The sequence below is a fragment of the Neophocaena asiaeorientalis genome, unplaced genomic scaffold (assembly GCF_003031525.2).
Source record: "Neophocaena asiaeorientalis asiaeorientalis breed wild unplaced genomic scaffold, Neophocaena_asiaeorientalis_V1.1 scaffold150, whole genome shotgun sequence".
Lineage (NCBI taxonomy): Eukaryota > Metazoa > Chordata > Mammalia > Artiodactyla > Phocoenidae > Neophocaena > Neophocaena asiaeorientalis.
In genome coordinates this window covers 10,648,442-10,663,744 of record NW_020176571.1, presented here as the reverse complement: position 1 = coordinate 10,663,744, position 15,303 = coordinate 10,648,442, and the positions used below count along the sequence as shown (strand labels likewise).

The following is a 15,303-nucleotide window of genomic DNA, read 5'->3' as shown; positions in this document are numbered from 1 at the left end:
GCATAGAAGGAAAGATCATAAAGACTACATTATTCTGTTTGTCAAAAGACAACTTTAGGAGTGAAAAGTAGAAGATGTTTGCAAGCCATATATTAGACAAAGGACTTATATTTCAAATATATAAAGCACCACTGTAAATCAATAAGAAAAAAGAGCAACCAGTTTTATTTTTTTGTATCTTTGTTGGAGTGTGGTTGCTTTGCAGTGTTGTGTAGGTTTCTGCTGTGCGGCAAAGTGAGTCAGGTATGCATATGCATTTGTCCCCATGTTCCCTCCCTCTTGCGTCTCCCTCCCGCCCTCCCTGTCCCACCCCTCTAGGTCATCGCGGAGCATCAAGCTGATCTCCCTGTGCTATAGCTTCCCACTAGCCATCCATTTTACATTCAGCAACCAGTTTTAAATAATTGACAAAAGGCATAAAAGAGGACATCCAAATAACTGATAAACCTATGAAATACTGTTGAGCCCTACGTCAAGGACACCCTGTATCAAGGATACAGGACAAAAATTCCAGAATTAACCAAGCCCCCACTGCAACTGTTGCCATGGGCTCTCGTAATCTAAACCAGACAGCCCCCCAACTCCGTATTAAGCAAAATAATCACCATGTAGTAACCTCAGAGCATCCTGACAAGAATGACCTAATGCCGTCTTGCCGGCAGGAATTTTCTTTGTCCTGAGGCTATAAAAGTTGGCTACTAGCTCACAAAGAGGACCGGCTCTCCCTGATCTATCAGGAAGTCGGCCCGCTGTATTTGCATCACCCCTCACTAACTCTGCTCTTTGTTCTCAAGAAACTCACTCTTTTCTAAATTACTTCATTTCTGGAAATTCTTCTTCCAACCCACACTCAGACCACGATAAACACTATTCAACATCATTAGTGATTAGGAAAATTCACTTTAAAACCACAGTGGTATATCATTACACACCATTATATTGGCTATTTGTTGTTGCTGTTCCAAAACAGACAATAGCACGTATTTGTGGGGATACAGAATAATGAAAACTCTCCAGCATTGCTGGTATGGATGCAAACTGTGCGACCACTTTGGAAAAGTTTGTCATTATCCACTCAGTCTGAAGATATGCACATCCTTTGACCCAGCATTTCCACTTCAAGTTATACAGCTCACAGAAATACGTGCTTGTGAGCACCAGGCACTTGCACAGATGCTCATGGCACATTATGTGAAATAGCCAGAAACTGAAAACAGTACATATTCCCTCAACAGCAAACAGGATAAATAAACTGTGTTACATTCAGACTAAAAATGAATTAACTACAGCTATTCAAAACAACACATAAAAATCTTAAAAGCATAATGTTGAAAGACAGAATCCAGGCACAAAAGATTAAAAGCTCTATGAATCCACTGGCATAAATCTTATATAAAGACAGAATAGGTTAGCTTTCGGGAAAGGGTAATGACTGGGAGAGAGCAATGGGGAAGTTTATAGGGTTGTAATAATGTAGTTTTTAACCTGAGCGATAGTAATATTGGTATGTTTATTTGGTAAAAATTCATCAAGCTAATATATATTATATATATCTATGTGTGTATACATATGTATATATGTTGTGTATATATGTTATAGTTCATAAATTATGTTCACAAATGCCGTAGGAAAGAAGATTAAATGTTTACTGAAGAAAAAAAAAGAAAGGACACTACAGCAACTTGAAAGCAAATGAAAATTTGAAATTCTCTGGTAAGAGTAAATACACAAACAAATGCAGAATGCTGCATTACTGTAAAGTTGGTGCAAAAATCATATAATTCTGGTACAGAATTTAAGTATAAAATATAATTGTAAATCTATGTCAAAGTATACACAATACAGGGCTTCCCTGGTGGTGCAGTGGTTGAGAGTCCGCCTGCCGATGCGGGGGACACGGGTTTGTGTCCCGGTCCGGGAAGATCCCACATGCTGCAGAGCGGCTGGGCCCGTGAGCCATGGCCGCTGAGCCTGTGCGTCCGGAGCCTGTGCTCTGCGGTGGGAGAGGCCACAGCAGTGAGAGGCCCGCATACCGCAAAAAAAAAAAAGTATACACAATACAAAAAGATATTATGTATGATACCAATAACATAAAGTAGTGGGAGGAAAGATGTGACTGAAGTTGTTACTAGTTTAAAATAGGTGTAAACTTAAGATATTTTATGTAATCCCCATGGTAATGACAGAGAAAATACCTATAATAGATACACAAAAAAATGAGAAATGAATTAAAGCACTGACACTACTAACTAATTAAGAAAATAAACAAAACACACAGGAAGTAAGAAAAAACTGAAGACAGACAAAACAGCTCCAAGACAAACAGAAAATATTCAATAAAATGGCAATAATAAGTTTGTCCCTACAATAGTTACTTTAAATCCAAATGGATTACATTCTCCATAGAAAGATATACCCTGGCTTAATGGATTCAATAAAACAACAACAAAACAAAAACAAAAAAAACCAAGGTCCTGCTATATGCTGTCAACAAGAGGAACACTTTAGGTCTAAAGACACAAACAGGCTGAAAGTAAAAGTAAGGAAAAAGATAGTCCATTCAAATGATAAGCAAAACAAAGTAGAGGTGACCATACGTATTTAAGACAAAATGCATTTGAAATCAAAAACTATTACAAGAGACAAAGAAGGACACTACATAATGAAAAGTCAACTGACCAGGTATAACATTTATAAATATATATGGACATATCATCTATCTCCCCAAATATAGGATGTAAAAATTGTTTTTTTTTACAGAAAACCAGAAACACCATAATAGTAGGAGTCTTCAGAACATCATTTTATATAATGGATAGATGTTCCAGACAGAAAATCAGTAAGGAATCCCTAGAAATGAACAAGACTAAAGATCAAACAGACAAATGTAGAAATTGTCACCCAACACACATTCTTCTCAAGCACACACAGAACTTTCTCCAGTATAGATCATATATTAGGTCACAAAACAAGCCCGAACACATTTAAAACAATGAAAACCATACCAAATATCTTTGTGAATCACAATGGAATAAAACTTGAAATCAACATCATAAGGAAAATGGAAAAAAGTCACAAATATGTGGAAAACTTTTAAAAATCCAGTGAGTAAAATAAGAAATCACAACGGATACTAGAGAATATCTGAGATATATGTAAACAAAAACACAACATACTAAATTTATGGGAAAATTGATGCAGCATAGTACTAAGAGAAAAGTTTGTGGTGGTAAATGCTTACAAAAAAAAAAAAAAACAACCCTCAAATCAACGGCCTAACTTTACACCTCAAGGAACTAGAAAAGTAAAAAACAAACTAAACTCCAAGTTATAAGAAGGAAGGAAACAATAAAGATTACAGCAGAAATAAATGACATAGACAATACAAAATCAATAGAAAAAAAATTTTTAATTGGTAAAATCTTATCTAGATTACCTAAGAAAAAAGAAAGAAGGCATAAATAAACAAAATCATATATGAAACAGGAGGCATTATAACTGATGTCACGGAAAGAGAAGGATCATAAGACACCACTGTGGCAACAAATTGGATAATCTAGAAGAAATGGATAACTTCCTAGAAATATGCAACCTACTAAGACCGAATCAAGAAGAAATTAACTTGAACAGACCTAAACAAGTACAGAGATTGAATCAGTAATCAAAAACATCCTAGCAACCAAAAAAGTCAAGTACCAGATGGCTTCACTGGAGAATTTACCAGACATTTAAAGAAAGTCAACAACAGCCCTCTCAACTCTTCCAAAAAACTGAAGTGGAGGGAACACTCCCAAACTCAGTTTATGAAGCCCACATCATCCAGATACCAAAGCCAAAGACACCAAAATAAAAGAAAATTACAGGCTAATATCTCTGATAAACATATATACAAAAATTCTCAACAAAATGCTAGCATATAAAATTCATCAGCACATTAAAAAGAATTACACAACATGGCAAAGTAGGATTTATCCCTGGAATAGAAAGATAGCTCAACACATGAAAAACAATCAACATAATACTCCACATTAAAAGAATAAAGGGGGAACCACCTGATCTTCTCAATTGTTGCAGAAAAAGCATTTGACAAAATTCAACACCTTCTCATGATAAAAACACTCGACAAGCTAGGAAACTACCTCAATATTACAAAGACCATATGTCAAAAGCCCATAGCTAATATCATACTCAATGGTGAATAACTGAAAGCTTTCCCTCTAAGATAAGGAACAAGGTAAGTTTGCCCGCTCTCACCAATTTCTTCAACATGGCACTGGAAGGGCCTCACAAGAGCAATTAAGCAAGAAAAATAAATAAAAGGCAGCCAAATCAAAAGGAGTAAAAGTATCACTGTTCACTGACGACATCTTATATTTAGATAACCCTAAAGAGGCCACACACACACGAAAAAGTCTGAACTAATAAATGAATTCAGCAATGCTACAGGATAGAAAATCAACACGAAATATCACTTACATGTGGAATCTAAAAACTAAGACAAATTAGTGAATATAACAAAAAAGAAACAGACTCATAGATATAGAGAACAAACTAGTGGATACCAGTGAGGAGAGGAAAGGGGAGAGGGGCAAGATAGGGATAGGAGATTAAAAGGCACAAACTATTATGTATAAAATAAATAAGCTACAAGGATATATTGTACAGCTCAGGGAATACAGCCAATATTTCATAACAACTATAAAGGGAGTATAACTTTTAAAAATTGTGACTCACTATGTTGTACACCTGAGATTTATATAATATTGTAAATCAACTATACCTCAACAACAAAAAAGAAATCCGATGTACGTCTATATACAAACAATGAGCAATCTGAGAAAGAAATTAAGACAATAATCCCATTACAATATCACTAGAAAGAATAAAATATTTAGGAGCAAACTTAACCAAGACAGTAAAAGACCTTTACACTGAAAACTACAAAACCTTGTTGAAAGAAATAAAAGACACAAATAAACGGAAAGACATATTCATGGGGATTGAAAGACTTAATATTGTTAAAATGCCCATCCTATCCAAAGCGGTCAAAAGTTTCAATGCAATGCCAACCAAAATCCCTGTCATTTTTTGCAGAAGTAGGAAAAAGCATCCTAAAATTCATATGGAATCTCAAGAAACCCTGAATTGCCAAAACAATCTGAAAAAAGAACAACGCTGAAGGCTTCATACCTTCTGATTTTAAAAGCTACAGTAATCAAAGCAGTTCAGTGCTGGAATATAGACAGACACATAAACCTGTGAAACAGAACAGAGATCCCAGAAATAAACTCTTATGTATACACTCAAGTGATGTTCTACAAGGGTGCCAAGGCCACACAATGGGGAAATGACAGTCCTTTAACAAATGGTGTGAAAACTGGATATCCAAATGCAAAAGAATGAAGTTAGACCATTAAACCATATACAAGAATTTATTCCAAATGGATTAAAGACCTAAATGTAAAACCTAAAATTATGAAATTCCTAACAGAAAGCATAGGGGGAAGCTTCATGACAGTGCATTTGGCAATGATTTCTTGGATCAAAGCAAAGGCAACAAAAGCATAAAAAGACAAAGAAGATTACATCAAACAAAATTTTCTGCACATGAAAGGAAACAATCAACAGAGTGAAAAGGAAACCTATGGAATGGGAGAAAATAACAGCAAATCATGTATCTGGTAAGGTGTTAATGTCCAGAACATGTAAAGAACTCCTACAACTTAACAACTAAAATACAAGTAACCAGATTTTAAAATGGTCAAAGGCCCTGAATAAACATTTCTCCAAAGAAAATATGCAAAATGACCAACAAGCATATGAAAAGATGCTCAGCATCACTAATCAGAGAAATACAAATCAAAACCACATTGAGATACAGTCTCACATCCATTAGGGTGGTCACTAACACAAAACAGAAAAAAACAAGTGTTGACAAGAATGTACAGAAATTGTAACCCTTGTGTCCAGCTGATAGGAATGTAAAATGGTGTGGCTGCTAAAGAAGAGTCTGGAGGCTCCTCAAAAAAAGAATCACAGAATTACCATATGACCCAGCAATCTCACTTCTGGGTATATATATCCAAGACTTTGATCTCAAAGAGGTCAAAGAGGTCACACCAATGTTCACTGCAGCATTATTCATAAGAGCCAGGAGTTGAAAGCAGCCCAAATATCCATCAATAAATAAATGGATAAAGAAAATGTGGTATATACATCCAATGGAGTATTATTCAGCCTTAAAAAAAGGAAATCCTGTCACATGCTGTAACACAGACAAACCTTGAGGACATAATGTTTTGTGAAATAAGGTAGTCACAAAACAACAAATACTGTATGACTGCACTTATGAGATATCTAGGGTAGTCAAAATCATGGAAACAAAGTAGAACAATAGTTCCCAGGGGTTAAAGGGGAGGGGAAATGGGAGTTGTTCTATGGGTACAGTTTCAGTTTTGCAAGATGAAAAATTTCTAGAGATCTGTTACACAACAATGTTAACACAGGTAACACTACTGAGTTGTAGAATTAAAAATGGTAAATTTTGGGCTTCCCTGGTGGCGCAGTGGTTGAGAGTCCGCCTGCCAATGCAGGGGACGCGGGTTCGTGCCCCGGTCCGGGAGGATCCCACGTGCTGCCGAGCAGCTGGGCCCGTGAGCCATGGCCGCTGAGCCTGCACATCTGGAGCCTGTGCTCCGCAACGGGAGAGGCGGCAGCAGTGAGGGGCCCGCGTACCACAAAAATAAAAAAAAAAGAACCACCACCAAAAAAAAGGTAAATTTTATGTTAACTATTTCTATAATAATTAAAGTAAGAAGAATTTAAAATATTTTTTAATAAAAAATTGAAATGTAGGATTTAGATTCAATCTAAAATTTGTTTGAGAATCAATTATGTCATTGATTTTCATAGATAAAAGATGAGAAGTATCTTGATATTTATTTTGCAGTAAAAAACTAGAAAGGATGAAGTTAAAGATATCAATCATAGAGGAGTAAAATAGATTAGATTATGCGTGTGGTCTTAATAGCAAACTGCCTATGAGGATTTTCTATTCTTTCCGAAATTAACAGAAAATGTTTTAAGACAAACCTCAGTAGTGGGGTTCACTATTAACTGGTTAATATCAAAGGCCCAAGGAACAAATCTAAATAGAAGAAAAGCATCTGAAGTGCCATTGTTTGTTTAGTTATTTTCATAAGGGGGATAAAGTTCTAAACATTCTTTCTATATGTCTTATTTTTAAAACAGCAAGACACAGATGTAAAAGTACAGTGGATACCATAATTAAAGGGAATTAAACATGAAAGAACAAAATGTTTGAAATTTCTACAAATCTCTCTCACAAGAAGAAAACATTAACAAGAATGAGTTAGAAAGATGTCCAAGTTTTGAAATTTAAAATTGGCCTTGTTCACAAACTAAAGAAGGAAGGAACAAAATTTGAAAAACTGAATACTACACCTTAACATTTCCTTCAAGTGCCACGTATACTAACTGTCCAAATTAATCTTTTCCAATCTTTAGGAATTACACAGTATTTGTCCTTGTTTCCATACCAGTTGTAGCCCTTCAAGACAAACTTTTCATGGATTGTAATATTTTCATTTTTATTCCTTAAGGTCTCTGCCTGTCTTCTTTAACTAAACAAACAAGACTTGGAAAGTAGATTTGAGAACAAATGTGATATGCATAAACACTGGAAAAGTACACGGTGGGCAGCACTGCTTAGTTCAGACACAGGATGAAAGGAAAAAATGGAAATTCATATTGCACAAAACAATGGAAAAATTTCAAACTCCTATATTTGGTTGATGCATAGCAAATAAAGGTTAAACAAAGATTTATACCAATTTTCTAATATAAGAAATAAAACACCTTAGTTTTTATACTGTGACAAAAAAACAAAGCTGAGAAAGTGGAGTTTAAAATCAGAGAATTAATTACATCATCGAAGAGGACCATAATTAAAAAATCTTTGGCTGTGGCCAAATGAGGGTTTGATGAGAATAGCCTGTGTAAACAAAGATAAAAACTATCAGTTGGGCTTCCCTGGTGGCGCAGCGGTTGAGTGTCCGCCTGCCGATGCAGGGGACACGGGTTCGTGCCCAGGTCCGGGAAGATCCCACATGCCGCGGAGCGGCTGGGCCCGTGAGCCATGGCGGCTGAGCCTGCGTGTCCGGAGCCTGTAAAAAAAAAAAAAAGCCAATAGAATAGAGATAAACCCATGCACATATGGTCACCTTATCTTTGATAAAGGAGGCAAGAATATACAATGGAGAAGAGACAGCCTCTTCAATAAGTGGTGCTGGGGGAAAAAAAAAAAAGAATACAGAGATGCAGAACAGATTAGTAGTTGCCAGGGTACAGGGAGTGAGGGTAGGGTTAAAGCAAGGTTGAAACTATAAAAGAACAGCATGAGGGAGTCCCTTTATGGTGAGGGAACGGTTCTGTATCTTGACGGTGGTGGCAGGTTATATAAATCTATACATGAGATCAAACTGCGTAGAAACACACACACACACAATTAATTTGTGTAAAAACTGGTGGAAACTGGTATGGTCTACAAAACTATTTAATAGAATTGTAACAATTTCTTGGTTTTGATATTGTACTACAATTATAGAAGATTTCACCATTGGGGAAGCTGAGTGAAGGGTTCATAGGAGCCTACGTATTATTGCTGCAACTTCCTATGTATCTATCATTATTTCAAAGTAAATTTTGTTTTAAAAAGTCAAGTAAAGAAGATATGAAAATGATTCAAGACAGAAAAATCCTACAGTAATAATGACTACTACTGAAATAATTATTATTGGCAATTACTATGTCCCAGGCAATGAAGATACCAAGACACAAAGAAATGTAACTTGCTCAAATGATTTAAAAAAAGAAAAGGAAGAGGAGGAAAAGAAAGAAATTCAACTAAAAACAATAGTACAATGTACAAGTGCTATACTAAAAATACATATTACTGAATAACTAAGGAAACAACAAAAGCAAAAGGGTGACTACAGACTAGTTTGTGTGCTATGCTATGACACTTGGACTAAACTACATGGGGGAAAAAAGAAAGAGGAGAACCAGGCTACGTGAGGCAGTGTATACTAAAACATTTTGGAGGAAATGATAGTCTAGACTAGGATACTGGCAAATACAGGCATACCTTGTTTCACTGCACTTCGCAGATACTGCATTTTTTACAAATTGAAGGTTTATGCCCACGTGCATCAAGCAAGTCTATAGGTACCATTTTTCCAACAGTATTTCCTCACTTTGCATCTCTGTGGCACGTTTTTTGGTAATTCTTGCAATATTTCAATATTTTATATTATTATTATATTGCTGTGGTGAGCTGTGATCAGTGATCTTTGACATTACTCTCATTGTTTTTTGTTTTGTATTTCTTAATTAGGTATGTACATTGATTTTTTAGACACAATGCCATTGCTCACTTAATAGACTATAGTGTAGCGTAAACATAACTTTTACTTTTTTTTTAACGGAAAAATTTTTTACAAATTTGTGACTCGCTTTATTGCAATAATCGCTTTACTGCAGTGATCTGGAACTGAACCTGCAATATCTCCAAGGCATGCCTGTATGTAAAAAGAGACACAAGGTAAGGCAAATCCCCAAAACACAATTTTAAAGATGGATAGAAAATACAATTTCAAGAATGCCTTATATAAATAGATTAATATGTACTGATGTATGAAAACAGTGAGGATTAGAAACGGTTAATAATTAGTTCTAGAGTAGCAGCTCCGGAAACAACATGCAGGAAGTGCACGGTATGAAAGCAAATTTCCGACCTGTAATAAAGAGTTTCCTCCTAAATCAGCACTGCCTAATATTACCACTTAAGGCTAAATATTAATTATGCAAGAATAGAAATTCTTACTTCTTGTCTTTTCTTAAGATCTTCTTTGGCTGCTCCAAAGCGTTTGGTTAACCTGGCTATCTTGGCCTAAAAAGAGCAAAAATGAGACGGAAATCAAATGGCATTATAGTATTAAAAAGAAACCCATGCATATATAACAAGAAACCCACAGGTAATAGGATCCTCAGAAGATAGCTAACAGCAAAGGAAATAAGGCAAGTTGACTGTAAAACATATATTTGAAAAATACAGAAAATCATAACAAAAACGTAAACACTCTTAATTTTGTAAGATTGGCTTTTTTCCTCCTTGAACTGTGGTTGTTTGCTCACAAACCAGTATATTTCTGAATATGTGTGCTTGCGTTTGTTATTTTTTAACACAGTTGTAACCACACTTAATTTTCTCACTGAGAAGTGTATAGTAAGCATATCTATAAATCCCTTACTGATGGTACATATGAGTATATGTATGATATATTGAATCATTAGTTATACAGTCTCTTTCCTACTGGATGTGTTCAATTGTTTCTTAACTAACTGCTGTAGTCAAATAACATGCAATTAATAATTTTGTTCTTTCAGATTACTTACTTAAGCTACATTCACAGAGGTGGAATTCCTGAGACAGAGTATATTTTTAAGGCTCCTATCTAAATGCTTTTCCGACAGGCTTTGTTAATTTACACTTTCAATAGCAATGTATATAAATGTTCACCTGATATTACTCTTTGAAGTATTTAATTTCATATTGTGTTAACCTTTAAAAAACTGACAAAAATGTTACCTTCTTGGTGTTAACATTTGTCAGTGAGATTATTTTATTAATCATTTGTACTGCTTATTAAACACTGCCTGATCACATATTTTGCCCACATACATATTCATAAAAATTTAATACCAGAGGCAGAAAGGAAAAAAATAGAAAAATTACCCCATCACCACATGAATATTTTCTTTGTATTTATTTCCTTTAAGTCTTTTACTAAGGCATTGCTATGATACTCAATTGTTTTTCTTGTGGCTGTTGCTGTCATTTTATGATAAATATATTTTTAAGAATTTTAAACTTCTGAGTGCGTTCATGAGGCCTGCCTAAGGAAGTGCTCTTCCAGATAATTTCAATTAGCCAATACAATCATATCATAAAAAGAAAATATTATTTACTTTTAAACCCTTTGTTCCCAAAACAGTCACTTCTAAAGAAGACCCCAAAACTTAAGAAGTATTCAAGTCCACCGATATGGGCTAGGCAATCAATTACCTATGACTCCCAAGGTGAAGATTTTCCTCAGGACTTAATTATTTATGCATATTATTAACACCCAAGGACATGTACAGCACAATTTTTTAAATTCTTAATATGGATTTACCTTCCTGTAACTAAAATATTTCAAGTAATTTTTTCAAGAAAGGTATATGAGAAAGTGTTTTCTGTACTCCAACTTATACAAGAATGTCTTTCATTTTTTCTTTTGGCAGGCTATCTAGTAGGTAGTCTATAAATTGCATAAAATGTATACTATTATTATTTGCCCTTAAAAATGAAAGCAAATTTAAAACATTATTTTGTATATGTTATATATGGGGAAAGGTCTAGAAGAATGAACACCAAAGCTAACGGTGGTTACCTCTAGAGGCTATGATTGGCAGGCAGTGTAAAGAGAGCTTCAATTTCATGTCATATACATCTATAGTATATTCAAATATTTCTTAAAAAAATATTTTTATCACTTCAAAATTTAAACTACTGGCAGAGGAAAAAAATAACAAAATTTAGACACAGACATGCTTTCTTCTGCCATTTAATATCATAAAAAAGAAATCAAAGAGCAGACTTTTTGTGTTGTTTTAATCTAGGGAAACTACAATTTTTTAATTATAATTCAAAATATCTGTCATAATATGTCTAAGACTGGGTCTCTTTTTCTGGCAAGCATTCTGTGAAATCTTTTTAAAAACTCTATAAAAAAGTCATTTTTTTAGTGAAGGAGGTAATATTCTATTACTATATCTTTGATTACTACTACTATTTCATTTGCTCTTGGTTTCTTAGGCATATCTATCATTTCTTGTATAATGGCACAATGGTACCTGTTTAAATAAAAGTTGCATAAATTGTTGGGATTCAGACACACTGGGGCCTTGTTTAGCAAACTATGCAAACCAAGAATTTCTTTGTTATATTTACCAAGAAATATCTCAGGAAATAATTCTGTGTGGGGAAAAAAAAAAAAAAAGTAATCGTATATCGTTTGCCTAATAACAAATGTTAGCACTCAAAAACGCTAGTGAATAAACAGACACATGGTATTCATTATTCAAAATTCTCTCGTGGATTAGGCAGCCACAGATTTACTCATTGAGGGAGGCGAGTGGGAGGAGAGACTGAAAGAAAAAACTGAAAAAGCTATTTTCAGTTAAAACTACTTAAAATGGCATTTTATAAATCATAACCAATGGAACATTGGATTCCAGAGTGTGTTGACAGTTTTTCCATAAAAAATCCAGTTGAAATATTGAGTATCCTGAATTTGCATAGTGATTTGAGAGGAATCAAGTCTTCCTATCCAGGAACATGGTAGATCACTGTTGACTCATGTTTTCTTTTTCCGTCCGTTTTCTTCATAATGGTCTTGAAATTTTGTTTTTCGGTTTATTCTTAAGTATTTTCTTATTTTTAAATGTCTACCATATGTGAAACCGTTTTCTCATTACAATTTCCCACTGGTTGTTGCTGATGTACAGCAAGGCTACTAGAATATGTTTTCCTTTTATCAGTTAGTTGCTAAGCATTATAGTTTATCATTTACCATTATTACTCCTCATGCCTTTTTCCTGTTTTATTTTATTGCCCTGTCACCAAAGTTCTAAATAGCAGCACAGATAAGGCATCCTTGTCCTATTCTCAACTCTAGTGGAAATATTTCCAAAGATCCACTATTAAATATGATATTTATAACAGGTTTCTGATAATCTTTATGAGATTTAAGGTACTTCCCTCCTATTTTTTGCAACACCTGGTCAGTTTTAGCAAATCCTCCTTGTTTGGTATCTACTGAGATGATCACACAATTTACATCCTTCTTCTGTTAGTACAGTGAAATATAATGGTTAATATTGAACCAGCCTTACATTCATGAGAGAAACCAATGCTGTAAAATAAAACTGGCCTATATTTGTTCTTTTCTAATGCCACAGAATTCCACAGTTGGGTGTGCTTCATAAAATGAGGCCTCATCTTTTCCTATACTCTGGAAGTGTTCATATGAGAAGTGAATTACCTGTTCCTCAAATGTTTGTCAGAATTTTCTGGCAAGGCTTTTGGGGCCTAATGATTTCTTCAGAAACAGATCTTTCACTACAAGTGACTACAATTTTAACAGAGTTCCTCATAATTTTCAGCTTTCTACTTTCTTCTTAGATAAAATGGACTTCATAGGTATAAGGTTGTATATAATAATGTTCTCTTAACTTAAAAAATCTCCTCTAGATCTTTATTTCTTGCCTTTTTGAATCCTTATACAGTTTATTTGTACTTTTATTTGTAGATCAAAAATGTATCTACTTTTAAGGCTTTTCAATAAGCTTTTGTTTTTATTGCTCAATCTTCAAAAAGGGTCGGCTTTTTTGCTATTTCTATTAACTCCTTCCTCCTTCTCTGGGTTTTAGTTTGTTATTGCTATTTTTCCCTAGCAAAGGAGATGCACATATAATGCTTTTTTATTTTTCTGTTTGTTAGTAATAAATTAAAGTTATAAATTTCCCTTTGAATACTGCATCAGCTTTAACTTACAAGTTTTAATATGCAATGTATTATTATAGTTCTGACCTAAAGAGTTGAGAATGTCCATTTTTAAATTTCTCTTTGTAATTACCTGGAAGTATGTTTTGGGGGAAGGTACCATCTGGGAGAGGAGAAAAGCTAAATATCTGTCGATAATTTCTAATTTTACTACATAGTTACTACTGAATCCGCAACAAATGATGGTGGTTAGCATTTTAAGATGCTCTTAGGAATCACTACATTTCTAATGTGACAATGCATTAAAGATATATAAACCTAAAAATTATATGTTTTCCTACTTAAAAAATAATAAAACTCGTGGACATAACTGTTTGGATTTACCTTACAATTTGACATCTCTGAAAAAGTGCAAATACATAAAACTTTTTCAAGATTCAGAAAGCAACAATCCCTAAACTAAAGATTCAGATTCAAGATTCAGATTCAAGATTCAGAAAGCAACAATCCCTAAACTAACAGAAAATAATTATATAATGAATTCTCCATATATTCCAATGTTGACAATTTTTTCAGCTCTTATAAAATATGTTTAGTACACAGAAAATAAGCTAATAATTACAAATAGGCTTTATGGACAAAAGTCATAACACACAGTGAACTATTATTTAAAACTTAAAAATGACTTTAATCAAGAACTAGTCCATTGAAGAAATACATAAGAATGGCAACTAATTTGAAAATGCATAAAAATCTAACTTCCTTTATCTATAGAGAAATTTATACATTAAAAATTATAGCAGAATAGAGACCTTCATGAGTTCCTTCTAGAGGTAAAGTCCACATTACTCAATTCTATCCTCTTACCACAGTTTTTAATGTATGGTAAATTTTTATACTTATGGCAAAGGATCACAAGTCCTTTAAAAGTCTATTTTTTTGTAACTGCAGAGTTAAAAAAAAGAAGAAGCCACTAATACTAAAATTAATAATATTAAATTATGTATTCCTTAAAGCAAAATACCTCCTACTAAGCCACTGGTGATTAATTATTTGCTTTCAATTGTGTTTTGACTTTGAATGCTACAAAACTCATACTGGATTCTGCCAAAGGAAGTCAGGTATAATAAACGAATATATATGCATATCAGGAAGATGTACTCATCTACTGCTATGATATGAGATACAGAAGTACTATATACACACTGCAATATTTTCAAACAGTTTACTGTCAGCTCTACCTAAAAATAGTAAATTATTTAATAAAATACATAGTTATCTGCTGAAGCATATGATAAAGTAGGCTTTAAGTTGAAGAACTTGAAAACAATAACTATTGAAATATTGAAAGAGTAAGTGACATCACCAAAAATGCCTGAGTGAGGAAATTCAGGGTTGTCTCTTCCCCAAAGCAACTAATTAGCTTGCAAGCATTGTTAGAATCAACTTTTGGAATCTATTCAAAAACTTACAATAGCTAAGGGAAGACTTAGGGAATAATAAAGCTGCACTTTGCAGTATGACAGCACTGGGGTCTTTTAAAATTGTCCTTTATGATTCCCCACACCCAGATCAGCAGCAGCTATAAGGATGACAGCTGGGATACCTGAAGCAAGTTATGAGTGCCACAGGAAGCAATATGCACCTTATTTTCTCTAGTAACTCCCTCAAGAACC

At 34.1% G+C, this 15,303-nt stretch overlaps 1 protein-coding gene across 3 annotated transcripts in view; it reads right to left on the bottom strand.

Annotated features, from left to right (window-relative positions):
• The window catches only part of ATF7IP (activating transcription factor 7 interacting protein), a 123,828-nt gene that overhangs the window by 35,174 nt on the left and 73,351 nt on the right, over positions 1-15,303 (bottom strand). For all 3 annotated transcript variants that reach the window (XM_024733366.1, XM_024733364.1, XM_024733365.1), the window contains exon 6: positions 9,905-9,970. In XM_024733366.1, coding sequence (XP_024589134.1) covers positions 9,905-9,970 — 66 coding nt within the window. The remainder of the gene's footprint in view (positions 1-9,904; positions 9,971-15,303) is intronic.